At 41.7% G+C, this 27,747-nt stretch overlaps 1 protein-coding gene across 6 annotated transcripts in view; it reads right to left on the reverse strand.

Moving 5' to 3' along the window:
- Positions 1-27,747, reverse strand: part of SIK3 (SIK family kinase 3) — a 263,960-nt gene that overhangs the window by 43,564 nt on the left and 192,649 nt on the right. For all 6 annotated transcript variants that reach the window (XM_069555268.1, XM_069555269.1, XM_069555266.1 and 3 more), the window contains exons 5-6: positions 5,520-5,644; positions 4,765-4,888 (exon numbers count right to left, since the gene is read on the reverse strand). In XM_069555268.1, coding sequence (XP_069411369.1) covers positions 4,765-4,888; positions 5,520-5,644 — 249 coding nt within the window. The remainder of the gene's footprint in view (positions 1-4,764; positions 4,889-5,519; positions 5,645-27,747) is intronic.

The raw sequence follows: 27,747 nt of genomic DNA on the forward strand, positions 1-27,747 counted from the left end.
GCAGTCAGGGAGACAGGAGGAAAACTGGAGAAAGTCGTGTCTGAGAAGCAATGGAAAAAAAGGTATTTAAAAAAGCAAGGAGTGGCTGATTCATTTTGCTGTACAGTAGAAAGTAACAGAACACTGCAAAGCAACCATGCTCCAAAAAAATTAATAATAAAAAAAAGAAGTGACTCAACGATAAAATACACAACTCAATTAAAAAATGGGGAAAACATTTATACATACACCAAACAAGACATGCAGATGGTAAATATGCATATTAACTGCTAGCCATCATACAGCATTAAGGACTTACAAGTTAAAATAACAAAGGTACCACTTTACACCTGTTAGGACAGCAAAGACCCAAAGCACTGATAACACTAAATGCTGGCAAAGATGGGGAGCAACAGGAACTCTCACTCATTGCTGGGGGAGATGCAAAATGGTACGGGCACTCTGAAAGATAGTATGGTGGTTTCTTACAAAACTAAAGATAGCCTTAGAGTATAATCCAGCAACCCCACTCCCTGGTATTTATTCAGGTGAGCTGAAAACTTACATCCACACAAAAACCTGCACGTGGACATCTGCAGCAGTTTCGTTCATAACTGCCAAAACACGGAAGCAACCAAGATGTCAATCAGTAGGCTAATGGATAAACAAACTGGGTATGTCCAGGCAATGGAACATTATGGAACATTAAAAAGAAATGAGCTATTAATCCACGAAAAGACACAGAGGAACTTTATACACGTATTACTAAGTGAAAGAAGCCAATCTGAAAAGGTCACACACTACACGATCCCAACTATACGACATTCGGGAAGAGGGAAAACTGCGGAGACGGCGAAATGATCACCGACTGCGGGGGTTAAGGGAGCGGGAGGGGGTGAACAGGCACAGAGGAGTCTCTGTAGGACACTAGAACCACAGTCAACAGTGGACTTCAGCGATAATTCAGTGTAGTGTCACTGCAGGCTGATCAACTGTAACAAACGTCTACCTCAGATACTGACAGCGGAAGAAAGCTATGACAACCTAGACGCCGTATTAAAAAGCAAAGACATCATTTTGCCAACAAAAGAACAGTCAAAGGTATGGCTTTTTCAGTAGTCATGTACAGATGTAAGAGCTGGACCATAAAATAGGCTGAGCATCAAAGAACTCATGCTTTCGAATTATGGTACTGGAGAAGATTCTTGAGAGTCCCTTGCACTGCAAGGAGATCAAACCAGTCAATCCTAAAGGAAAGCAACCCTGAATATTCATTGGAAGGACTGATGTTAAAACTGAAGCTCCAAAACATTGGCTGCCTGATGGAAAGAGCTGACTCACTGGAAAAGACCCTGATGCTAGGGAAGATTGAAGGCAAAAGGAGAAAAGGGCGGCAGAAGATGAGATGCTTAGAGTGCATCACTGACTCAATGGACATGAATTTGAGCAAACTCTGGGAGATAGTGGAGGACAGGGAAGCCTGGCGTGCTGCAGTCCATGGAGCTGCAAACAGCTGGACTCGGCTTAGCGACTGAACAGCAACAAACAAATGACAGTGCAGGAAGCTGTGAGTGTGCGGGTGGGGCGGGGGCGAACGCGGGAGCTCTCTGCACTTCCCGCTTAACTCTGCTATGAACCCAAAACTGGTCTAAAAAATAAAGTTTACTTTTAAGAAAGAAAGCAAGCAGTGGTGAACTTTTAGTGTTTAGCTCCAAACACTGCCATGCAGTCATTAAGATAAAGCCTGAGGATATCTAGTAGATTAGGACAAGATCACTGGTGATGCCTGTCAGAGCAATCCACCACACCCTTCTCTGCTTCCTTGTAGGGTAAACCAGAAAGAGTTGCGCCTATTTCCTTTCTCTCCATTTCCCATCCATTCTTTTTTGGTTGTATTGACATGAATTAGAGCTTTGCTCCTTCTCCACCACCAAATCTGTACTTCAAGATCATCAATGATCTTCAAATTTCTAAATCTGATATATCAGTTAGCATAACTGATGCTATCTTGGGCCCCTACATTCCTCCTATCCTTCCACTGACTGTGCCCCAAGTCTGTGGCGTGCAGTAAACCGCTTCCTTGTGTCAAGGACTGTGTAGTTACTGGACGCTGTTTCATGACCATGAGGTCCAGGTGGCCTCTATGCTCTGGTATCTCCAAACAGTGATGAAGAGCTTGGCTGACATATTCCTGGTGCCCATGAGACTAGTCACCCATTCATAAATCTTGACAGGAATGTACTTCCTGTTTCTAAGCACATACCCTTATATTCTTGGGTTAACTAGAAAACTGTCCCCTTCACAGTGCAGAGTACAGCTGGAAATGCTTCTGGATCGCTGTCTGTCTGATCCCACCCTGTGAGTAAGTTACCCTATAAAAAACTGACCCTCTGATCAACACGAGGCTGCCTGCCTTGTTTTCCTGTCTCAATGCTTTCTTAGTATGATGGGGCACTTTTCGTCCTCTCTGTCCTCCAACAAGCTCTATCATCTGACCCATCAGGGGCACTCCACACCGTTCCTCATTCCTTCTCCTTGAAACATCCTCTTCCCTTGTTTTCCAGGACACAAAACGCTCTGGCTTACCTTACTAACCATTCCTATGCTGATCCCTGTTCACCGTCCTGATCACTGAATGTTAGCGTGTCCCAGAGATTAATCTTTGGACCTTTTCTCATTCCTACATCCATGGCCTAAAATGTGATCTTATCTCAGAGCTTTAAATCTTATCTATACACTGATCATTCCCAAATGTGTATCCATAGCCCACCACTCCCAACCAAGCCCTACTAATTTCAACTGCCCACACCATAACTCAACTTAGATGTCTAATGGGCATCTCAAATGAATACATCTAAAACCTCTCTCCAAAATGGAAGCAGTCTTCTCTAGCCATTCCCACCTCCATTAGCAGTAAATCCATCCTTCCAGTTGCTCAAGCCAAGAACCCTGGAGTTACCTTTAATTACTCTCTTTCTCTCAGATCAAATCCCACATAAATGTTGCTGGAGCCAGACTGCCTAGGTTTAAATTCTAGTTCAGTCACTTAGTAGCTGTGTTATCTTGGGAAAATAGCTAAACTTCTCCTAGTTTCAGCTTTATCACCTATAAAATGGGGGCTAATAGTCTCATGTATCTTATAAGGTTGTTAAAATAATTAAATGAGTTAATGTTTGCAAAACGCTTGGAACAGTGCCACACAGTGCGTATTATCTCTTGAATCTGAAGGCTTCTTACCACCCCAATCTCTACACTCCAGTCTGGGAACTAGCCACCAAAATCTCCTACTAACTGGTCTCCCTCCTTCAGCCCTTGAACTTTTCAACCAAGAGAGTTGGCAGAGTGATTTTTTTTTAATAAAAAGAACAAAAGTCACCATAAAATTCTTTCAATACTTTTGCATGCTTGAAATTTTTCATAATAAATAATAAAAGTTAAAGAAAACCCAAAGTTAATGCCATTCCTTTGTTAAAATCCTCTAATTTTTCGCATTTCACTTAAGAGTGAAAACTCAGGTCTTTACACACTGATTGACCAGGCCCTCAAAGTGAGCTTTCTCCTGCCCCTCTGACTGCACCTCTCCCGTCCTCTCTCTCATTTCTTTCTAGCACAGAGGCTTCCAGCCTGCTCCTTAGACACTCATGTATGTTCTCTCCCCAAGGCCTTTGCCCTCTCACCGTCCCCTCTGCCTGCAAAGCCTTTCCTCAGACTGCACAGCTCACACTCTCCCTTCATCTTCTCCAAGTCTTCACCAAAACGTCTGTTTTTCAGGGAAGGGGTTCCCTGCCATACCTTTACAAATAAACATCCAACCACCATCCCTAACCTACCACCTGGCTCTATTTATTTTTCCCATGGCTTTTTTCCAAAATGCATTTTAGAAACAACATTTCTGATGTTGATTTCAAATGCAATTCTTGTTTTCTTTCTAAAACGTAATTCCCATGTGCTTACACTCTACTCCCAACCCAGCTGACATCCACTCTATAGGTTGTACCTTTAACTGAAACCATGATGAAGCAAAACTAAGCAGACTGCTTAGAGCGTTGCCCCAGAATGTCCCTTTCTTATGTGTGCAAATAGACAGTGATGAAATACTGTAGATTCTGGGTGCCTGTTTTCAGTGATACTTTTTTCTAAGAGCTACTGCCCACTCATTCAAAAAGTACTTTTTTATTTGAGTTGGGGGGATAAATGTCACAGAAGCAGGAAATGTAATATCAGCAAGACTAAGATGCAAAGCCTGCTTTCCCCTTGCCATTTATTACCACATCTCAGTGGAGCCCCCAGTAAATACTGGATTGGCCAAACAATTTTACCATTTAAGTATTACAGAAGAATTCAAATGACCTTTTTGACCAACCCAACAGAAATATTATCCTGAAAAAGGGAGAGATAAAACAGAGACGAACCAGGACTATTATCTACTGCCCTGCTACTATGTGCTGGGCCTACTAAATCTCCAACATTATTTAATTTAGTTCTCATAGTAGTGGTCCTCACAAAACTGTCAGCCTTTTATTAATGAGGAAACGAAAGCTCAGAAAGACTTAGTAATCTGCCCACCACACTAGCAGCCCTGTGTAGAGTCTAGGACCAAACTTGAGCCGGGTTATCTGAAGCTAAAACCTAGACACTGTGTTCCTATAGAATCGTGCCTCTAGAGGTTCAATTCAGCAAACTGTTAAATGGGCCATGTATACCCCATCACTCAATTCTGGGATAACTTAGCATGTCTACTGTTCAATGAACCCAGTCATAGCTGTGTGCTGGCATCTCCCTTACCTGTGGACATAAAAAATGGGATGCGAAACTTTCCACTCAACACCCGGGCCCGCAGATTCTGCAGTGTGCTCCCATCAAACGGCAGGGCCCCACACACAAGCACATAGAGGACGACTCCGAGGCTCTGCATCGCAAACAGAGAACATGTTTGATCAATCCCATCAGAGAAACAAGAGAGGTCACTATACTATGTGTATGAAGAACTGGTGATGGACAGGGAAGCCAGGCATGCTGTAGTCCATGGGGTTGCAAAGAATCGGACACAAATGAGCGACTGAACCGACCTGATGAAAAGAGTGAGTCATGTGCGAGATAATGGGACAAACATTTCCTTTTCTTTTTTTTTTTTTAATGAGAAATAATATGGGGCATTGTCAAGGCCAATCATCTTTAGAATATTTAGCATTCTTCTTTGCTTCCAGACATTAATTTTGGGGAACATATCTAGAATTTCTCTCAGTACTCATCCGAGGGAGAAGGCAAGTGGCAACAACAGAAAGAATTTCTGTTCTTGTCAAGGGCATCCGTCCAAGCTTGCCCTTGGGATTTTTTTTTTTTTTTCATCTTTGCAGATGCAAAGGGGGAGATGGAAACCTGTGGCTCAGTCCGTATGACAAGGGTTGGAGAACAGACTTTGCACAAAGAATTGAAAATTCGAACAGGAGATCAAGATCTCAGTCTCATCCAGGATGAGGACAGCTGCCGTCAGACTAGGGTAACTAACGCTGCAGGGAGAAGAGGTGGCAGTCACATACCCAGATGTCCACCTTGGGTCCGTCATACTCCTTTCCTTCGAAGAGTTCAGGCGCGGCATAGGGCGGGCTGCCACACCAGGTCTTCAGCAGCTGCCCAGGGGTGAAGAGGTTACTGAAGCCAAAATCTAGAAAGACAAATGGACACCACTCATGTGATCTTGACCAGTGAAGATGAATTTCTAGTCACTAGAATAAAGATTCTGGATCCTTAAGTTTGAATATCAAACATGAAAACTTTTAGAAATTATATAACCAGCCACTTAAATTTAAAATAACACTGAAACAGAGTGTTACTTTCCAGATGGGCTGGAAAGTAAAAGATATCTGGTTAACTGAAAGTAAACATGATTGGTTTACATCAGTACCCAAATCAGTACCATTTCCTTCATAAATCTGGACTGAGGTGAGTGGTACCTTTAAGAACAAAAACAAAATTGGATAAAGACTGATATCAAGACCACATCAGAATCAGGAAATAAATGTTAAGTCTACTCAGCTGGACCCACGATTTTCAGATTATTTTTACTTCTTGTGACAAACACATTTATGACCATGAGGGACACAGTGAACTTAAAAATTAGACAAAGTGACTTTATTACCATTAAGCTGGCTTATTCAAGATAAAGAATACGCAATTTATTTGCAATCAAACCAAGAATGTTTACATTTTGACTTCAACTTCCCCTTTTCATTTCTCCCCCTCCCACTGTGTGAAGAGAGAGTGGAAGGGAGATTGGAGGGGTAGAGAGTGGAGAGGAAGACGAAGACCTTAAATGAGCAAAGACAGCAGCCGAAGGACAGAGTCTCACTGACTTGGAAATACTTCTCTGCACACAGATATTTAGAGCAACGACTCCAGGTAAGGCAGGCTGAAGCTCCGTCCTTTCCCAGGCCTGCCATTTCCCCACACTCCCAGCACCTCTCAGAAGCGCCTCGCCCTCTCCTGGTACCCCCAATGACAACTCTGCCTCTGTTTGCTACTTGCTCTTCTTCCTCCTCCGGAAGGGGTTTTCTAGTGAGGCACGTGCTGATTTTGAATGTCACTGCTTCCCCTATGGTTTCTCAGGACCAGCTCTTCTGGGCCCATAGCTTCCACCATCATCAATCACATGTTTGGTAATGATTCTCCAAATTTATAGCTCTGACCCTGGTACCACTCTTAAGTCTCTGCTGTGGCCTTCTAGTACTTGCCTGGGAAGAAATATCTCAACCTTGCCATTTTCCAACATCAAACTGCTCTTCCAACGATGTTCCGTGTTCATTTATGGAGTTACCATCGTATTACTAGGAGCACTGGGGTCTTCGTGCCTCGCTACCTCTCATTTCCATTTCAAACTGGGGATAATTTACTGCTTCTACCCTGTGTGTCCCGAACTTACCTCCTTCTTTCCATTTCCATTCCCCCATCTCAGCTCATACTCTATCGTCTCTCATTCTCTTGACTGGCACTCTTGCTTACTGCCCTTTGCTTGCCGCTAAGCTGCCCTTTCGAGCAGGGAGCACAACACAAGTCGCACCTCGCTCCTCCCCACTTAGAAACACCTGGTGGCTCCTTTCTGCCCAGCTCTCCTCGCATTTAGGGTCCTTCACAACAACCCAGCTCCACCCTCCATTTCTATTCCATCCCTGGGCATTCTAGCATTGCTGGACTATTCACATCCTGTGTTTATGTGCTTCTCTTACGCTACTTCCTTTCTGTGCCATGCCTTTTCCTTTCCTTGCCACTTTAGAAATAGCACTTATTTTCAATGCCCAGTCAAATATGACTTCCTGTATGAAGCCTTCACTGACTCCTGCTGCAAAACACCACGTCAATGGCTTCCTCCTCTGTGCTTCCCTTGGCCCTTTGTTTGTACCTCTACAGCCCAATCACAAGCCTCATACTATACTGAGCTGTATCGTGTGTTTATATCCTCCACTAGTTAGTTAACTAGGGACACTGTTTTATTTATATTATTCTCCAGACAGTGTTTTCATACATAGCAGGGACTCAAGAAAGGGCCACTAAATTAAACTGCAATAAAATTGCAATAAAAGCGCTAAGCCAATCCTCTTGTCACCTCCTGCTTACTGGAGCCTTTTTAGACTGACTGGCAGCTGGCCAGCTCCTATGGCCTCTACCTCCTAGCCAGCCCTCCAAGATCACAAGGGGCTGTAGAAGTGGGACCATTAGAATCACTAGAGCTACTTCCGACAAGAGAAATCAAATTCTCTCATTCATTAATGCAAAATAAATGCCTCATCTGTCAAGTCTTCCTGAATCTCCCATAAGAAATGTCCTCTACCTTCTCTGCATTCCCTTATTACTTTGTATTCCTCTATTTTTGTTAATTCCACATATAAATATCTTATTTTTCTAGCTCCTTTAAAAACATACTATCCTGTCTCTTTAGGCTTCCCAGGTTGCACTAGTGGTAAAGAACCCGCCTGCCAATGCAGGAGATGAAAGAGACATGGGTTCGATCCCTGGGTTGGGAAGATCCACTGGAGAAGGAAATGGAAACCCATTGCAGTACTCTTGCCTGGGAAATCCCACTGTCAGAGGAGCCTGGTGGGCCACAATCTGTGGGGTCGCAGAGTCGGACAAGGCTGAGCATGCACACACATACCTTTCTCTAGTAGAGGTCTGCCCCCTCTCTACCAGTTCCTTAAAAATACTTTTTTTCATCTCTGACTCTCATATTACCTAACAAACAGTTTAACTTAAACACAATAGGTGCTTAACAAATGTTGAGTTGAATGCGACTGCCATTAAAGCCCTACCAACTAACCTTTGACATTTGAAGCCCAATCATTTTATCAGTTGAAGTCTTTAACTTTAACCTATTTTTCTTAAGAGACTGGGGATAGGCTGCTAAAAATTCCAACAAAGGTGATTCAACAGAGCTGGTACTTTGGGAATTATTTAGAAAGAGGACTCGTGATGTATCTTTAATTGGTTGGGAAAGACCTTCACCGGATCCTTTCCCACGACTGGCCTTTCTCTGCACAGTGAGGAAGACATGTTGATAGAAACTGTAATAATAATTGATGGGCTCTGATATTGGTGTGACTGGATAGCAAAGTCCAAAAGAGAAAGTCATGGAGTATTCTGCTTGTGTTTTGAATGGAGAATGCCACAGGGCAAGCAATGAATTAAAACCACTTGATTTTAAAACTTCCTAATAAGCAGCTTAAAGTATATAAGGGAAATCTGTAATTTTGAACTATGAATGCTCTATCTACAATTAATCACCTTTCTACTCTTTTACTCTGCTGAGGAGGAGAAGTTACAGAGCAAGAGCTTTTTTTTTTGTTGTTTTAATCTACCAAACAGGAAATCTTTACAAAGGAAACAATATCAAAGGAAACCATCTTCAGCAATGGCTACAGGCTTAGATTGCTATTAGGTGCTTATATGAAAAATGAGTGTGCAAGAATGAATGACTGATCAGGGTCTGACATCTAAAGAGGCCATCTGGGGGAAACACCTGCTTCCACAGCATGTTACAGCCACACAGCTGCTTTCAACAGCTAGACCCAAAGACTGACAGCAAGATTCAACCACCACCATCCCTCCACCAGCTCGCCTCTCTTTCCTATTAAAGAGCAAACAAAAACCCTTTAGTCTCGTAAATGTGTCATGGGGTCTCCTCTAATCACTCCATGTATTACTCTTACTCCTAACCCTAACGGTTTTGCACATTTAAGCAAAATCTGCTTCATTCTGCTTGCTATGACACTTTCCCTGCCATGAACACCAGCTTCCTCCAATGAATGGTCCTGGCAGAGGCCAATTCATCCTTTCCTTCTTTTTATTATTTTCTGTTGTGCTGGGTCTTCATCAGTGCTCATGGGCTTTCCCTAGCTGCTGTGCACAGGCTCTGGGCACACCAGCTTCAGTAGCTGTGGTTCATGGGCTCAACAGCTGTTGCAGCACACAGACTCAGTTCTTGTGCCTTGAGGGTTCTAGACTGTGGGCTTGGTAGTTGTGGGTACACGGGTTTCACTGCCCCATGGCCTGTGCAATCTTCCCAGACCAGGGAAAGAACTCATGTCCCCTGCATTGGCAGGCAGATTCTTATCCACTGGACCAGCAGGAAGTCCCAATTCATTCTTTAACGTACCCAACCTAACAGAATCTTCGATACACATATTATTACTACAAATGAAGTTTTACTGAAAGTAGACTGCTGCCATGTCTTCACTAGTGCCTCATCGCAAGTGTCACGCATTAATCCTCAATACAGCTATGCAACCGCTAAGTTAAAAATTCTGGCCAGCTCGCTGTCCGTTCAGCAAAACCATACCTTATTTTCTGAACATTTAAATTACTAAGAGAAATCTCAAATTAATAACATATATGAAATTTGGAGCTCACTGTGAAAGTTTAATTCTTTCTAATCAACACTTCAGGGACTGAATAACTGAGAAGAATTCCTCCTCTATTCTTTCAGCAGCTTCGCTCCCTTGAGGGGGAGGGGTTTGCTAAGCACAGTTAAGAAGACTGGCAGGGAAAAATGAAAGCAGTTAAAACTCAAACCAGTCTATTTGGGGTTTTATTGGTAGTTTAGGGAAGGCTGAAGGGACTACTAGTGGGATATGGAGGTATACTGGGATAGGTGGGGAACAGACAAGACATGGAACAGAATCACTAAGATTTGTGTTGGTTTTTAGTTATCTACACATGCAGGCAAATGAAAAAAACTGCAAGATGACCCAACCTGGAAGCAGAAATTCTCATGAAAATTTTAAAGCAATGGAGAATTCTTGCTGGCTTGGATCAGAAATGTCAAAGAAGCAAGGAAAGAAAAGCTTTTAGAATTTAAGTTTGATCAGTTACCTTGATCCTAGAAAACCAAATTTCCCTTCAATGGAATAGGCTTGTTCATGTTATTTTGGTTCAGTAGCAAGCTGGAATCAAGATTGCCGGGAGAAATATCAATAAACTCAGATATGCAGATGACACCACGTTTATGGCAGAAAGTGAAGAAAAACTAAAGAGCCTCTTGATGAAAGTGAAAGAGAGTGAAAAAAGTTGGCTTAAAGCTCAACATTCAGAAAACTAACATCATGGCATCCAGTCCCATCACTTCATGGCAAATAGCTGGGGAAACAATGGAAACCAGTGGCTGACTTTATTTTTTTGGGCTCCAAAATCACTGCAGATGGTGACTGCAGCCATGAAATTAAAAGATGCTTACTCCTTGGAAGGAAAGTTATGACCAACTAGACAGCATATTAAAAAGCAGAGACACTATATTGTCAACAAAGGTCCGTCTAGTCAAGGCTCTGATTTTTCCTGTGGTCATGTATGGATGTGAGAGTTGGACTATAAAGAAAGTTGAGTGCAGAAGAACTGATGCTTTTGAACTGTGGTGTTGGAGAAGACTCTTGACAGTCCCTTGGACAGCAAGGAGATCCAACCAGTCCATCCTAAAGGAGATCAGTCCTGGGTGTTCTTTGGAAGGACTGATATTGAAGCTGAAATTCCGATACTTTGGCCACCTGATGCGAAGAGTTGACTCATCTGAAAAGACCCTGATGCTGGGAAAGATTGAGAGCAGAAGGGGACGACAGAGCATGAGATGGTTGAAGGGCATCACCGACTCAATGGACATGAGTTTGGGTAAACTCCACGAGTTGGTGATGGACAGAGAGGCCTGGTGTGCTGCGGTTCATGGGTCACAAAGAGTTGGACACAACTGAGCAACTGAACTGTACTGAACTGAAAGCTGCTCTTAATCATGTCTTTCAGTGTTTACTAAAGCTTTTTATTCTTAATGTCATCATCAGGGTCTCTAACTAAGTTCTTCCATTTCCTTCACTAATGTATCAGTAGATCAATGTGTTGGTTCCTATGAAAGAACCGAATGCAGAAAAGATATGTTCCTATTGAAGGACTCAAAAAAGAAAGCAGAACTTAAGTTGAGTGGACTGGATCTAGAAAAGCACAGGGGGACTATGGAAAGGGATTTTTCTAAGTGATGGTTGGGGAAAAACAGAGCAAAAGGCAGATCACTTGGAACTAGTAAGCTAAGTTGAAGCAACAATAAAGAAACTACCCTAGGTACAATGTAAGGTTCACAGAGGTATACGGCAAGAAACAACACTACACGGTAGCAACAGGCCAGACTTCTCCGCGGTGCTAGAGAAGACTCTTGAGAGTCCCCTGGACTGCGAGGAGATCCAACCAGTCAGTTTGAAAGTGAACCCTGAATTTTCACTGAAAGGGCTGACAGTGAAGCTGAAGCTCCAATCTTTTGGCCACATGATGTGAAGAGCTGACTCACTGGAAAAGACCCTGATGCTGGGAAAGACTGAAGGCAGGAGGAAAAGGGGAAGACAGAAGACAAGATGGTTGGATGGCATCACCGACTCAATGGACATGAGTTTGAGCAAGCTCTGGGAGATAGTGAAGGACAGGAAAGCCTTGTGTGTTGCAGTCCGTGGGGTCACAAAGAGTCAGACATGACTGAGTGACTGAACAACAAATACAATATGTGGTCTTTTGTGACTGGCTACTTTCAGATATGCAGATGACATCACCCTTATGGCAGAAAGTGAAGAGGAACTAAAACACCTCTTGATGAAAGTGAAAGAGGAGAGTGAAAAAGTTGGCTTAAAGCTCAACATTCAGAAAACTAAGATCATGGCATCTGGTCCCATCACTTCATGGCAAATAGATGGGGAAGGAGTGGAAGTGTCAGACTTTATTTTTTTGGGCTCCAAAATCACTGCAGATGGTGACTGCAGCCATGAAATTAAAAGATGCTTACTCCTTGGAAGAAAAGTTATGACCAACTTAGATAGCATATTCAAAAGCAGAGATATTACTTTGCCAACAAAGGTCCGTCTAGTCAAGGCTATGGTTTTTCCAGTAGTCATGTAGGGATGTGAGAGTTGGACTGTGAAGAAAGCTGAGAGCGAAGAATTGATGCTTTTGAACTATGGTGCTGGAGAAGACTCTTGCAAGTCCCTTGGACTGCAAGGATATCCAACCAGTCCATCCTAAAGGAGATCAGTCCTGGGTGTTCATTGGAAGGACTGATGCTGAGGCTGAAACTCCAATACTTTGGCCATCTCATGCAAAGAGCTGACTCATTGGAAAAGACCCTGATGCTGGGAGGGATTGGGGGTGGGAGGAGAAGGGGATGACAGAGGATGAGATGGCTGGATGGCATCACCGACTAGATGCACATGAGTTTGAGTGAACTCCAGGAGTTGGTGATGGACAGGGAGGCCTGGCGTGCTGCAATTTATGGGGTCGCAAAGAGTCGGACATGACTGACCAACTGAACTGACTGACTGACTTTCAATTAGCATAATGCTTTCAAGGTTCATCCACACTGTAGCATCTATCGGTAGTTCACTCTTTTTTTTTAAATTATGAGTGATAGTCCATGGTATGCGCATACCACATGTTATGTATCCATTCATCACTTGATGGATATCTAGACTGATTCTTTTGGTAGGGGGTACCATGGCATCTGGTCCCATCACTTCATGGGAAATAGATGGAGAAACAGTGGAAACAGTGTCAGACTTTATTTTGGGGGGCTCCAAAATCACTGCAGATGGTGACGGCAGCCATGAAATTAAAAGACGCTTACTCCTTGGAAGACAAGTTATGACCAACCTAGATAGCATATTCAAAAGCAGAGATATTACTTTGCCGACTAAGGTCCGTCTAGTCAAGGCTATGGTTTTCCCTGTGGTCATGTATGGATGTTGAGAGTCGGACTGTGAAGAAGGCTGAGTGCCGAAGAATTGATACTTTTGAACTGTGGTGTTGGAGAAGACTCTTGAGAGTCCCTTGGACTGCAAGGAGATCCAACCAGCCAATTCTGAAGGAGAGCAGCCCTGGGATTTCTTTGGAAGGAATGATGCTAAAGCTGAAACTCCAGTACTTTGGCCACCTCATGTGAAGAGTTGACTCATTGGAAAAGACTCTGATGCTGGGAGGGATTGGGGGCAGGAGGAGAAGGGGATGACAGAGGATGAGATGGCTGGATGGCATCACCGACTCGAAGGACGTGAGTCTGAGTGAACTCCGGGAGTTGGTGATGGACAGGGAGGCCTGGTGTGCTGCGATTCATGGGGTCGCAAAGAGTCGGACAAGACTGAGCGACTGAACTGAACTGAACCATAAATAATGTTGCTATGAACATTTATGTAACTTTTCTGTGGATGTGTGTTTTCATTTCTCTTACATATATACCTAGGAGTGGAACTGCTGGGTCATATGGCAACTCCATATTTAACCTTTTCAGAAACTGCATGGCTGCAACACTTTACATTCCCACCAACAACGTAAAAGAGTTTTCCATATCCTCCCTGACACTTATTACTATGTTTTTATATTTTTAAAATTACAGCTGTTCTGGGGTGTGGGGTACCTTACCACGATTTTAATTTGCATTTCCCTGATGGCTAATGATGCTGGGCATCATTTCCTGTGCTAATTGGCCATTTGTGTATCTTCTTTGGTCAAATACCTATTCAAATCTTTTGCCCATTTTTAGATTGCATTATCTTTTTTTTTCCTGAGCAGCATGCAACATGTAGGATCTTAGTTCCCCGACCAGGGAATGAACTCTGTCCTTTGCTATGGAAGCATGGAGTCTTAACCACTGGACCACCAGGTTCCCTGGATTATCTTTTTATTATTAAGTTGTAAGAATTAATTTATATTCTCTGGATACAACTCCACAGATATGATTTGCAAATATTTTCTCCCATTCTGTGCATTATCTTTTCACTTTCTCAATAGTGTCCTTTGATGCACAGAGGTTTTTAAATTTTGATGTCCAATTTACCCAGATTTTCTTTTGTACTTACACTTTCAGTGTCACAGCTAAGAAATTACTACCTAACCTAAGGTCACACAGATTCACGCCTACGTTTTCTTCTACTTAGTTATGCAATGAGCACCTGTGACCCCACCACCCAAATAAAGTACTGATATCGGAATAATTATTTATGTCAAATCATAAGCAGTACTCATTCCGTTTCCTATGTCCTCTTCCAACCATTGATTTTCAACGCTGTCAGCATATGAGGATTATCAATGTATTTAGAGTGATCCACAAACTTCACCTCAGACCTACTGGATCTCCTGGAAATAACTTAGACATCTGAATGTAAACAAATGAATAAAACAACTCTTCCTGAAAATGTTTGAGAACTCTTATGGCCATGAAATGGTCGGATGGCAACACCAACTCGATGGACATGAGTTTGAGCCAGGAGTTGGTGATAGGCAGGGAAGCCTGGTATGCTTCAGTCCATGGGGTAGCAAAGGGTCGGACATGACTGAGCAACTGAACTGAACTGACGGGTAGTGAGGAGTCACTGGGACTTCTGGTACAGGCAGATGTAGAAAAATTAACCTGAAAGCAAGACTGGATTAAGTATGGGGTGGGACTTCCCTGGTGGTCCAGTGATTAAGACTCCATGCTTCCAATGCAGGGGATGTGGGTGATCCCTGATCAAGGAACTAAGATTCCACATGCCACGTGGCGTAGCCTAAAAACTAAAAACATTATAAAAAATGTATGAGGAGAAGTAGGCGGCCTGTGAGAAAGTAGAAACAGTGAAAATGAGGCAACTCAGAAATTATTTTGACAAAAGCTTAGACAGTACTTGAGAGGACATAATACACAGGATAAAAAGGAGGGGAAGGCACAGAGTATTTGATTTGGGAAGAAAAAGATTTTTTTTTAATTTGAAAAGGTGAAAAGTTCGGTTTAAGAAGGTGAGAAGAAATTCAAGTGGAGGTGTTCTGACAAATTGAGGTGTAGTAATGAATGGATAAAAGTTTTTTGAAAGAATAATGAAAAAGGAATGGCTGGGAGCTATGGCTTAGGATACCCATAAGTACTTCCTATGCTACAGGTACAGGATCAGAAAGAGGACGGAAAAAAAGGAAGAGAGAGATCTTATAACAAGGAAGCTGAGAGAGGGGAAAAGTATGTCAAAGAAGGAAAAGGTGGTCTGCAGCAACCATGCGATGTCATCCAAGCACTGTACAGGTACTTCTATCTGAGGGAAAACTATGATCACATATAAATACTTGAGACAAGAAATCGTATAACTTCCCCTCAGAAGTTTTGATAGTTAATCTGTCTTAAAAGAAATGCTAAGTCATAGGAATGAACTATGAACATAACCCAGATTCATTCTGAATCATCTAGAATGTCACCCTATGAATAAGATAAGGCATTTCTTACTAAGTTGGATGACAACCAATTAATAATTCTGAACTCAGAGTAAATTCATTCAGGGTACTGAGAAGTGAGCAATGTGGGCCATGCAGTGGAGCAGCAAGGACTCTGGCGAGTCAGGCATCCTGGGCTGCCCTGGATCTTTCTCTCCCAGGGCTGCAGCTTTCCCACTTGTGCAGCTCCTGGAATTCTATGGAATAAAGTAAACACATTTCTCAAGCGACTCTCCATCAAGTGCTGGGTTACAGAGTACGTGTGTCTGTGTGTGCTCGGTCGAGCCTGACTCTTCTCACTCTTCACAGCCATATGGACCGTGGCCCACCAGGCTCCTCTGTCCTTGGGATTTTCCAGGTGAGAATACTGGAGATGGCTGTCATCTCCTCCTCCAGGGGATCTTCCTGACCCAGGGATTGAAGCCTCCTCTCCTATGTCTCCTGCAGGCATATTCTTTACCGTTGAGCCACTGGGGATTAGATGAGCATTATTTTTATTTCACTTCTGGGAAAGTGAGGGTCATTAAGTATCATGTTCAAATTCAAAGGTTAAAAAAAAAAAGACTTACTAAGAACAAGGTTCAGCCTATAATGCCAGCCTGGACGCCCTCAAAGCCCACACGGTGCTTTTAGCATCATGCATATGTTTATACTGAGGTAAATGTACATCCCAGAATTACTTTTATACTGCTTCCAAATTCCTCAGTTATTATAGACTACTGCTTTTCATTTTATTCTTGACTGCCAATCCTTTGCTATACTTAACATAATTCCCAAAGGCATACAAGCCTTGAAACATATTGTTTCTCAACAAGTTGCTTGAAAAACAGTGCATTGAAAAGACAGTAGGCACTGTATAAAACTGGGGAAAAGATTAACTTCTCAATGAATGCCATAGGTACATCTGATTTTTCCTATGGGAAAAAATTAAATAGGACACTTTCCTCATATCATGTTCTAAAATCAATTCCAGGTAGATCAACTTAATACAAATGGTAAAACTACAAAGTTTTTTTAAATAAAGTAATAAAGGAAATTATAGCTTCAGGAGATGGAAGGATTTCTTAAACAAGAAACAAAAGGCACACATCATAAAGGAAAAGATGGTAAATTTGGTTACATTAAAATTATACTAAAACGTGTGTTCATTGAAAGATATTTTAAAGAGAATGAAATGAGAAATCACAAAACAAAAGAAGCTATTTGTAACACGTAAAACAAAAGACTCATGTTCTTATTATTGAAACAAAAACTCCTATAAATCAGTAAGACAGACAACCCAGTAGAAACATGGGCAGAAGACTTTTTTTTTAGTAGTTTTTTAGTAGATACTTTAAAAAAGCCAAAAGATATAAAAGGAGTTCAATCTCACTATTAAGATAAATTAAAATCTAAATCCACAATGAGATAACCATTACACACTCAGTGGTTTCAGAAATATTATAAAGTGTAATAATATCCAGCACTACTAAATATAAAGTGAATAGCTAACAGGGACCAACTGTATATAGCACAAGGAACTTGACTCAGGGTCCTGTAACAGCAAAATATGGGGAAAAAATCTTAAGAGGAATGCATATGTGCATACGTATAGCTGATCCACTTTGCTGCGTACCTGAAACTAGTTGGAACAACTAGAGTTGTAAATCAGCCAGTTCAGTCGCTCAGTCGTGTCCGACTCTTTGAAACCCCACAGACTGCAGCACGCCAGGCCTCCCTGTCCATCTACAATTCCTGGAGTTTGCTCAAACCCATGTCCATTGAGTCAGTGATGCCATGCAACCATCTCATCCTCTGTCGTCCCCTTCTCCTCGCGCCTTCAACCTTTCCCAGCATCAGGGTCTTTTCCAATGAGTCAGCTCTTCCCATCAGGTGGCCAAAGTATTGGAGTTTCTGCTTCAGAATAAGTCCTTCCAATGAATATTCAGGACTGATTTTCTTTAGGATGGACTGGTTGGATCTCCTTGCAGTCCAAGGGACTCTCAAGAGTCTTCTCCAACACCACAGTTCAAAAGCATCAATTCTTCAGTGCTCAGCTTTCTTCATAGTCCAACTCTCACATCCATACATGACTGCTGGAAAAACCACAGCTTTGACTAGACAGACCTTTGTCAGCAAAGTAATGTCTCTGCTTTTGAATATGCTATCTAGGTTGGTCATAACTTTTCTTCTAAGGAGCAAGCATCTTTTTATTTTATGGCTGTAGTCACCATCTGCAGTGATTTTGGAGCCCCCAAAAATATAGTCTGTCACTGTTTCTACTGTTTCCCCATCTATTTGCCAGGAAGTGATGGGTCCAGATGCCACAATCTTAGTTTTCTGAATGTTAGCTTTAAACCAACTTTTTCACTCTCCTCTTTCACTTTCATCATGAGGCTCTTTAGTTCCTCTTTGCTTTCTGCCATAAGGATGGTGCCATCTGTATATCTGAGGTTATTTATATTTATCTTGATAATTTTGATTCCAGCTTGTGCTTCCTCCAGCCCAGTATTTCTCATGATGTACTCTGCATATAAGTTAAATAAGCAGGGTGACAATATAACAACTTGACGTACTCCTTTCCCTATCTGGAACCAATCTGTTGTTCCATGTCCAGTTCTAACTGTTGCTTCCTGACCTGCATACAGATTTCTCAAGAGGCAGGTCAGGTGGTCTGGTATTCCCATCTCTTTCAGAATTTTCCACAGTTTGTTATGGTCCACACAGTCAAAGGCTTTGGCATAGTCAATAAAGCAGAAGTAGATGTTTTTCTGGAACCCTCTTGCTTTTTTGATAATCCAATGGATGTTGGCAGTTTGATCTCTGGTTCTTCTGTCTTTTCTAAACCCAGCTTGAACAGCTGGAAGTTCACGGTTCACGCACTGTTGAAGCCTGGCTTGGAGAATTTTGAGCATTACTTTACCATCATGTGAGATGAATGATACTGTGCAGTAATTTGAGCATTTTTTGGCATTGCCTTTCTTTGGGACTGGAATGAAAAATGACCTTTTCCAGTCCTATGGCCACTGCTGAGTTTTCCAAATTTGCTGCCATATTGAGTGAAGCACTTTTATAGCATCATCCTTTAGGATTTGAAATAGCTCAATTGGAACTCCATCACCTCCACTAGCTTTGTTCATAGTGATGCTTCCTAAGGCCCACTTGACTTTGCATTCCAGGATGTCTGGCTCTAGGTGAGTGATCACACCATTGTGATTATCTGGGTCATGAAGATCTTTTTTGTATAGTTCTTCTGTGTATTCTTGCCACCTCTTCTTAATATCTTCTGCTTCTGTTAGGTCCATTACCATTTCTGTCCTTTACTGTGCCCATCTTTGCATGATATGTTCCCTTGGTATCTCTAATTTTCTTGAAGAGATTTCTATGATCACTGAGGAAGGCTTTCTTATCTCTCCTTGCTAGTCTTGGGAACTCTGCATTCAAATGGGTATATCTTTCCTTTTCTCCTTTGCCTTTCAATTCTCTCCTATTCACAGCAATTTGTAAGGCCTCCTCAGACAGCCATTTGACCTTTCTGCATTTCTTTTCCTTGGGGATGGTCTTATCCCTGTTTCCTGTACAATGTCACGAACCTCTGTCCATAGTTCTTCAGGCACTCTGTCCATCAGATCTAACCCCTTGGATCTATTTGTCACTTCTACTGTATAATCGTAAAGGATTTGATTTAGTTCATACCTGAATAGTCTAGTGGTTTTCCCTACCTTCTTCAATTTAAGTCTGAATTTGGCAATAAGGAGTTCATGATCTGAGGCACAGTCAGCTCCCGGTCTTATTTCTGCTGACTGTATAGAGCTTCTCCATCTTCGGCTCCAAAGAATTTAATCAGTCTGATTTCAATATTGCCCATCTGGTGATGTCCATGTGTAGAGTCTTCTCTTGTGTTGTTGGAAGAGGGTGTTTGCTATGACCAGTGTTTCTCCTGGCAAAACTCTACCAGCCTTTGCCCTGCTTCTCTCTGTACTCCAAGGCCAAATATGCCTATTAGTCCAGGTATCTCTTGACTTCTACTTTTGCATTCCAGTTCCCTATAATGAAAAGGATATCTTTCTTGGGTGTTAGTTCTAGAAGGTCTTGTAAATCAACTATAGTTCAATCAAAACAAAAAAGCCCAGCACTGATGAGGACGTGCAGGAACGGGAACTCACACAAATCGACAGACTGGTTTAATAACACTCAGTGAAATCTGAAAACATTTATACAGTACAACCTGGAAACATTACTCCTCCTCAGTCTAGACTCTTAGATGTTTAAAAATGCACATGGGATGTTTAAGAGTGCAATATTCATTGCAAGATTGCAACAGTAAGAGTTTCAAACTGAAAGCAATCCAAATATCCATCCAGGGATAAAATGGAAAACTAACTTGTGGTATACTTCCATCATGGAATACTAGACAGAAATAGAAAAGAATAAATCCTAGCTATACAGACATGGGTAAATCTTGCAAACAGTGTTGTGTGAAATAAAACACAAAGTCATATATTCAGCATGATTCCATTGATAAATAGTTCAAAAACAAGCAAACTATATTAAGGATGGGCCCACTGCACATTACATTCAATATAAATGGCACCTCTTGGAACAAAACTTCTGAGAGATACATTGCACAGGTGGTAAAAACTACTTTTAAAAATATTATCAAGCAAAGAAGTGATTAACATGAATATCAAGACAGAGTTACCCCATGGGGGAAGAATGAGGTTTTGACGGGGTGCCCAGCTAATTACATTATCTATTTTTTGAGCTATGTGGTAATTTGCACAGGTGTTTGCTTTATAGAGATTCATTAAAGTATACACATGTGGTTAATGTACATTTCTGTTTATATACATGATATTTCATAATAAGCAAAGAAAACAATAGGATCCCTTTTTCTCCTCTACTTCTATTTTTTGCCCTTAGGGGCCATTTCACTGGCTCTAAGCTCCATTATCCACATGGCTCAGGAGGGGAGGGATCAGGCTGTTTTTCTTACCTGAGTGTGAATCTCCAAGCCTTGAACTGTGAGCAGTAAATTTCTGTTGCTTTTAAGCCACTTAGTCTGCAGTATTTTATTACTGCAGCCTGAATGGACTAAGACACATTACTTATAAATAGTTTAAAAATTCATTTTAAACATTTTTATCTATACTGTCATCAACTCCCTTAACTGGACAAGAGTTGCCAACAAAGAACAACACTAAGGAGATTTACATTTTCCTTGTTTTCCTTCCATATGGCCAACTTTCCCTCCCCTCAGAATTTCCCCACTGGCAACCATAAATTTGTTTCCTACATCTGTAACTCTATTTCTGTTTTGTAAATAGGTTCATTTGTCACACTGTTTTAGATTCCACATATAAACAACATCATATGATACTCGGCTTTTCTCTGCCTGACCTACTCCACTCAGTATGATAATCTGAAAGCCCATCCATGTTGCTGCAAATTATATTACTTCACTGTTTTTATGGTTGAGTAATATTCCATTATATACACACACATATATATCATATCTTTTTTATCCATTTCCTCTATCAATGGAAATTCAGGTTGCTTCCATGTCCTAGATATTGTAAATAGTGCTGTGTATTTTTTTTCTGAGGAGAAGGGGACAGAGGGTGAGATGGCTGGATGGCATCACTGACTCAATGGACATGAGTTTAGGTAAACTCTGGGAGTTGGTGATGGACAGGGAGGCCTGGAGTGCTGCAGTCCATGGGGTCGCAAAGAGATGGACACGACTGAGTGACTGAACTGATTTTTTTTCTGATGATAACTTTTTAATTACTCAATTACCTCCCAGAGGTAAGAAGCCAGTAGATGTGCAGAGCCTAAGCATTTCTTTACCACCTCAGGCACTTTGTATTCAGCCACCATCTTCTTTTAGCTTTCCAGAACTATCATCCACTATGAAGCGCTGTATGGCCCCAGTTCACGTCAGCCTGGGAGCATTCTAACCCAGGGCACAAGTGAAATAAACCACAGCGTCGCAGGCTCTGTTCACACAGTGCAGGATGGAGAGCAAGGGTGCATCAGATAGGGAGACGCAGAAGCGGGGCAATGTCCACAGGGACGAAAAACAGCAACAACAAGAGTAACACAGCAACTTAAGGCAAAGACGAGATCACATTCAGTGCTCATTCCACGGTTCGTGAAGTTGCTCAGTCGTGTCCGACTCTTTGTGACTCCATGGACAGTAGCCCACCAGGCTGCTCCATCCATGGAATTTTCTAGGCAAGAGTACTGGAGTGGGAGGGCAAGGAAAGTATGGTTAAGTATGTATATATTTTGCAGTTTTGAAGGTGAAAGTCGCTCAGTTGTGTCCGACTCTTTTCTCCAGGCCAGGATGCTGGAGTGAGTAGCCTTTCCCTTCTCCAGGGGATCTTCCCAACCCAAGGATTGAACCCAGGTCTCCAGTGCACTGACAAATGTCAAAGAAAGGAAGGGGGCGGGGCAAGCAAACCCCATCAGACTCTCTGTGCTCTCACAACAATATGGGAGAAACTAATTACAGCGTACCTACTTGATACGCAATCACTAAAAGTGACTATAGGGAGCAGCATAGGGAAAGTGTTTGACCTAATATGAAAGATTAAAAAAAAAACATTTAAAATGGTACATACAGTGATTACAACTATAAAAAAAATGCATAGGAAAAAAAATGTATTCAAAATGATAATGATGATAGTTTTAAGGTAGGATTCCAGTTTGAAAACTTAAAAATCTTTTGTTGCTGTTTAAATTTCCTATAGTATACTTATATTATTGCTTTAGTACTCTACATTAAAAATTTTTTAGGGACTTCCCTGGTGATTCTGTGACTAAGACTCCATGCTCCCGATGCAGGCGGTCCAGGTTCGATCCCTAGTCGGGGAACTAGATCCCACATGCAGCTGCTAAGAGTTTGTATGCCACAACTAAGACCCGGCCCAGCCTAATAAATAAATAACATATTAAAAAAATTTTTTTAATATAAAGCCTTTAATAATAGGAACTAAAACACTGAGCAGTTTTAGAAAATTCTCAGGTACAAAGATGCCATAAAGATACTTTTATGCCCTTTACTCTTTATTTTCTAGCAACAGGAAGAAAATTATGACCTACAGATTCAATATTACAATGATGAATATTCTAAAGAGTTACAGAAGGAAAGGGAGAAACAAGAGAAGAAACTGGTTAAAGTAAATGCTCACCCCCCCACAACAGAAGCCCTGTGGGCGGAGCTGTTCTCTTCATGTGGCCTATGGTCACTTATTTCTCCACTCACACGTGGTTCCTAACATAATTGGTTAAGTCTCTTTTCCAAGCCCCGAACACCCTGGTTGATTAGCATTTGTCTGCAGGCTGGAATGGTATCTTACATCCCCTTCTCTTAACACAGAGCAGCAGACTTTAATTTGAACCATATGCCTGTCTTCTAGGGATGGTTTAGATGCCAGAGCTTTACTATCCAGTTTGAGACTTGAAATCCTTTGTTCTAGGCAAGATCAGAAGCCTGGGGCTATATGGGGCAGTGATACCATGGCCCTAAAAGGAAGTACATCATCAAAGGGGTGTGTCTGTGTGGTAAGGGGAAAGAGGCAACGGGTGGCATGAATTTAAAAATCAGGACAACTGACTGTAACAGGAAATTTTCTTATTTGGTCTACCACCTCAGAGTAATGCCCTTGACTTCTTTTCTGGCTAACCAAGGAGAAACCCAAAGCAGATGGGACAGATTAGGGCTACCCTGCAGCCAGCCCCACAGGGTGACAGAGTCTGTGAAGGTGGACAGCAGCACAGCTACAAGTGCCAGCCAACGCCTCTAATCCCAGAGGGTGATGGTGTCTGTGAAGGTGGACGGCAGCACAGCTACAAGTGCCAGTCAACGCCTCCAAGACTCACTCATGCTTCATCTCACTCCCTCGCTGTGCAAAGTAAACAGCTTAGAAGTATGGGGCAGAGGAAAAAAGTGAAGTGGGAAAATAACTATTTATCCTGAATAAACAACCTCACCAGAAAATACTGTGACTAGATCCTTCCTGTTTTAAAATCTGAAAGTTTCTGAAAACTTATAACCCCAACACTGCACTTGCAACTAGAGACAAAGATCAAGAATATAAGTAATTCTAGCCCTTGATTAACTTTTCAATGGACTAATTATGACGGCGTAGGGGCCACAAGCTATCGGGTGTACAAGCTAAAAATGACTTGAAGAACCAAAGATCAAGACCTGTGAAAGAACACTTTATAAACGGGATTCAGACTGTTACATGGACTACTAGATAGAAGTGAAGTGAAGTCGCTCAGTCGTGTCCAACTCTTTGCAACCTCGTGGACTGTAGCCTACCAGGCTCCACCATCCATGGGATTTTCCAGGCAAGAGCACTAGAGTGCGCCCGTGATACAAATCATGCTTTCCCTACACAATATCACTAGACTAGGGATCATGTGACCCAAACGCTTTATCTGGAATTGAACACAAGAGTCAACTGTGCAGATCTCAGAATATTGGTAGTGATGGAAGATGAGTTCCAAAGTTCCCAGGAGTCTCCATATTAGTTTGCTCTTAAAAATGGGTCTTGGGAAGTCCTGTGTTTAGCAATCCCTCCAACCTCTGGCTGAACTTCCTAACTAGGAGCTAATAGGGAAGTAATGCCAAAAACTACTGACTCACAGCCTGAGCATTTATACTCAAGAGAAATTTCTTCATGGGAAAAAAAAAAAAATCAAGTAATCAGCTTCTGGAAAGGGGGTGGGCATTGATTTAGTTTAAGAAACCAGAGAAGGTTGGAATTGAAGGAGATGAGAGATAATTCTCAGGAGATTGAGAGAATATATGTACCTTCCTGGAACGTGTTAGAGAGCTATTAAAGGGCCATTTTGTGGCTGCTTCTAGATTACACGACATATGAGGCTCCTCTGCACCCATCACTTAACCTTAGGAATCTCCTGACGCTCTGCAGCTTCCCAGCACTAGGTGTCTATGCAGTATGCTATCTCTGCGGAAAATTAAAGTTTAAAAACAAAAATGCTGAACCAACACTACATGGGTATTTTCAATGAATGACATGCATTTTCCCTCAAAGTGTTAAAATATCGTAGCAGTTAGGAAAACTGAACTTGGCTATTTTTAAATGAAATAACAAATGAACCCTCTCCACTCTATTACAGATAGCACTACCCTTCTCATGAAAAACAACCCTCCCCCAACAAAACATATGGATGTGAGAGTTGGACCACTGGATGTGAGAGTTGAGAACTGGACCATAAAGAAGGCTGAGTGCTGAAGAATTGATGCTTTTGAACTGTGGTATTGGAGAAGACTCTTGAGAGTCCCTTGGACTGCAAGGAGATCCAACCAATCAATCCTAAAGGAAATCAGTCCTGAATATTCATTGGAAGGACTGATGCTGAAGCTGAGACTCCAATACTCTGGCCCCTTGATGCAGAGAACTGACTCATTGGAAAAGACCCTGATGCTGGGAAAGACTGAAGGCAGGAGGAGATGGCTGGATGGCATCACTGACTCAATGGACATGCATTTGAGCAAGCTCCGGGAGATGGTGAAGGACAGGGAAGCCTGGCATGCTGCAGTCTACGGGGTCGCAAAGAGTCGGACACAACTGAGTGACTAAACCACAACAACAACAACCCCACAAAACATAAGACCTTTTCATCAAACTCTAGTACAGAGTAGACGTATACAGGAAAGGGTTGTACTAAGACAGAAAGGGTTGTACTAAGACACTTTCTGTAAGACCTACAAACAATATCCATTGGAATTCCTGGAAACATTTATGCATACTCTTATAGTCATAATTCTAAATCATATCACTTAGAAAAATAAAAGTCCAATCATTCAATCAGGTAAGTTTCTAATACTGATAGGAGAGCCCACTATACAAATTTTTAGCGCCTTTTACAGACCATAATGAATTAAGGTCCCCTTAAATTCTCAACAAAAACTAAAGATACCAAATAGAAATATAGTATACAGGTACAAGTTAAGATATACAATCTGATACACAGAAAGCTACTTTTGGAGAAAAGTTGGTATGATCTCCTATAAGATTCTAAATTGTCACCTAGAAACTAAGTAGAATGGATTGGGAGTTTGGGATTAGTATTAGACGCACGCTATTACATAGAGGATGGATAAGCAATACACTATGTTGTAGAGTAATCATCTTTCAATGAAAAAATAGAAGTTCACTATGATATTATTCAAGGAAAGCGGTTTTGCCCATTTAACAAATGACTCATGAGTGTATTTCAATTACGCAATGGAAGCATTTGTCTAAAATTGACACGTTCAGTCTGCAAGTCACTGACACACTGAGGTTGTGCATGCACGTGTGCTCAGTTGCGTCCAGCTCTCTGCTGCCCCATGGACTGCAGCCCACCAGGCTCCTCTGCCATGGGGTCTCCCAGGCAAGAATCCTGCAGTGGGTTGCCACTTCCTTCTCCAGGGGATCTTCCTGACTCAGGAATCAAAACTGTGTCTCTTCTGACTCCTCCACTGGCAACTGGATTTTACTACTGCACCACCTGGGAAGCTCCACATGTTGAGATTATAAATTGAGATTACAAACGGTCAAAAAGTTTTCATGAGCTTGTATTCAGAACGCTTACATTTTTTAACCTAAAAAACAAACCCTATTATCTGAATTATTTCCATATTTTGTTTTTAAATGGTAAAATGGATAAGCAAGTTTAGCACTTCTTTGCAAATAATACACAATAATGTGGGCAGTCTTTATTCCCAATAAAGCAAACTAGATATTATATGTGTCCGTGTGTGTGTATATACAAAAAATTCAGCTCTTCAATACTTAGAAACATCTATAAAAGATCTGTGATCAATGAAGATAATCTATGACTTAGGCAAGGTTTTTCTTGAGACATTGTAGAATTATCATTTTCTTCCTCATTAATTAAATTTTTAACATAAATGTTTCTTATACTTTATATACTATCCAACAGTCCATGTAAATCTAACAAAATTTGATGAAAAACCGCACATTGGTCAACACTATCAAGGGTCCCCAGCCACTTCAACTGAGCAATAATCATGATGACTGAGTTACAAGCAGCCTCCTTAGCTCCTAGCCAGCAGGTGGACTCACTTGCTTTACTGTCACAGGCTCTCAAACCATTCCATGTAAGAGACGGGAGATCTAAATCACTACCCCATTTCTTTACCACTAATGGTGGCTCAGACAGCAAAGAATCTGCCTGCAGTGTAGGATACCTGGGTTTGATCCCTGGGTTGGGAAGATTCCCTGGAAAAGGGAATGGCAACCTATTCCAGTACTCTTCCTGGAGAATTCCATGGGCAGAGGAGTTTGGTGAGCTACAGTCAACAGAGTCCCGAACAGTTGGACGTAACTGAGCATCTAACACACACACACAATTATCCCCCAAATGAATGACCTGCAATTAATAGCAGTTTGTGTAAGAGGAACCTAAAGTTGGGGAAGAAATTCTTTATTCTCCATCTCTCAAACGGGTTCATGTCTGCGTGTTCTAGGCATAATGCTGAAGTACGCCAAGAGTTATGTGAAACTATAAGCCAAATAAAATACATCTTCTGGGGGTATCAATTTTTTCCCTATGTTAAAGTTGAATAATTTTAATATTAAAACAAATGTAGATATGACATTGAGGAGGACACAAAATGTGCATGAATTTAAAGACAAAACATGTGATTTACAAAGTGAGCAATTCCAGACTGTGTAACCAGCCCCCAACTTGCCCCCCCCAGCCTCTGTGAGTTCGTCTCTGTGTTAGGAAAACCAGTGGGAAAATCTGAGAGGTGATGCTTTGTACTGGTAGCATAGCTATTGTTAATGAGACCCCAAAAACAGAAAATTGGTTTTGATCCTAGCAAGGTGCAATCACTTTTCAAGATCAACAAGACCTTACACTTATAACCCAGAACTATGACTGGCAAAAATCTGCTCACTTAAATTTTAACTTCACAGAGTTTTTGTCAAAAATCAACTATGTGTACCTGAAACACCTTTTGAATGAAAGTACATTAATATTTCATTGTGAAGCTCCAGT

This window comes from Ovis canadensis, chromosome 15 (assembly GCF_042477335.2).
Source record: "Ovis canadensis isolate MfBH-ARS-UI-01 breed Bighorn chromosome 15, ARS-UI_OviCan_v2, whole genome shotgun sequence".
In the NCBI taxonomy this organism is placed as follows: domain Eukaryota; kingdom Metazoa; phylum Chordata; class Mammalia; order Artiodactyla; family Bovidae; genus Ovis; species Ovis canadensis.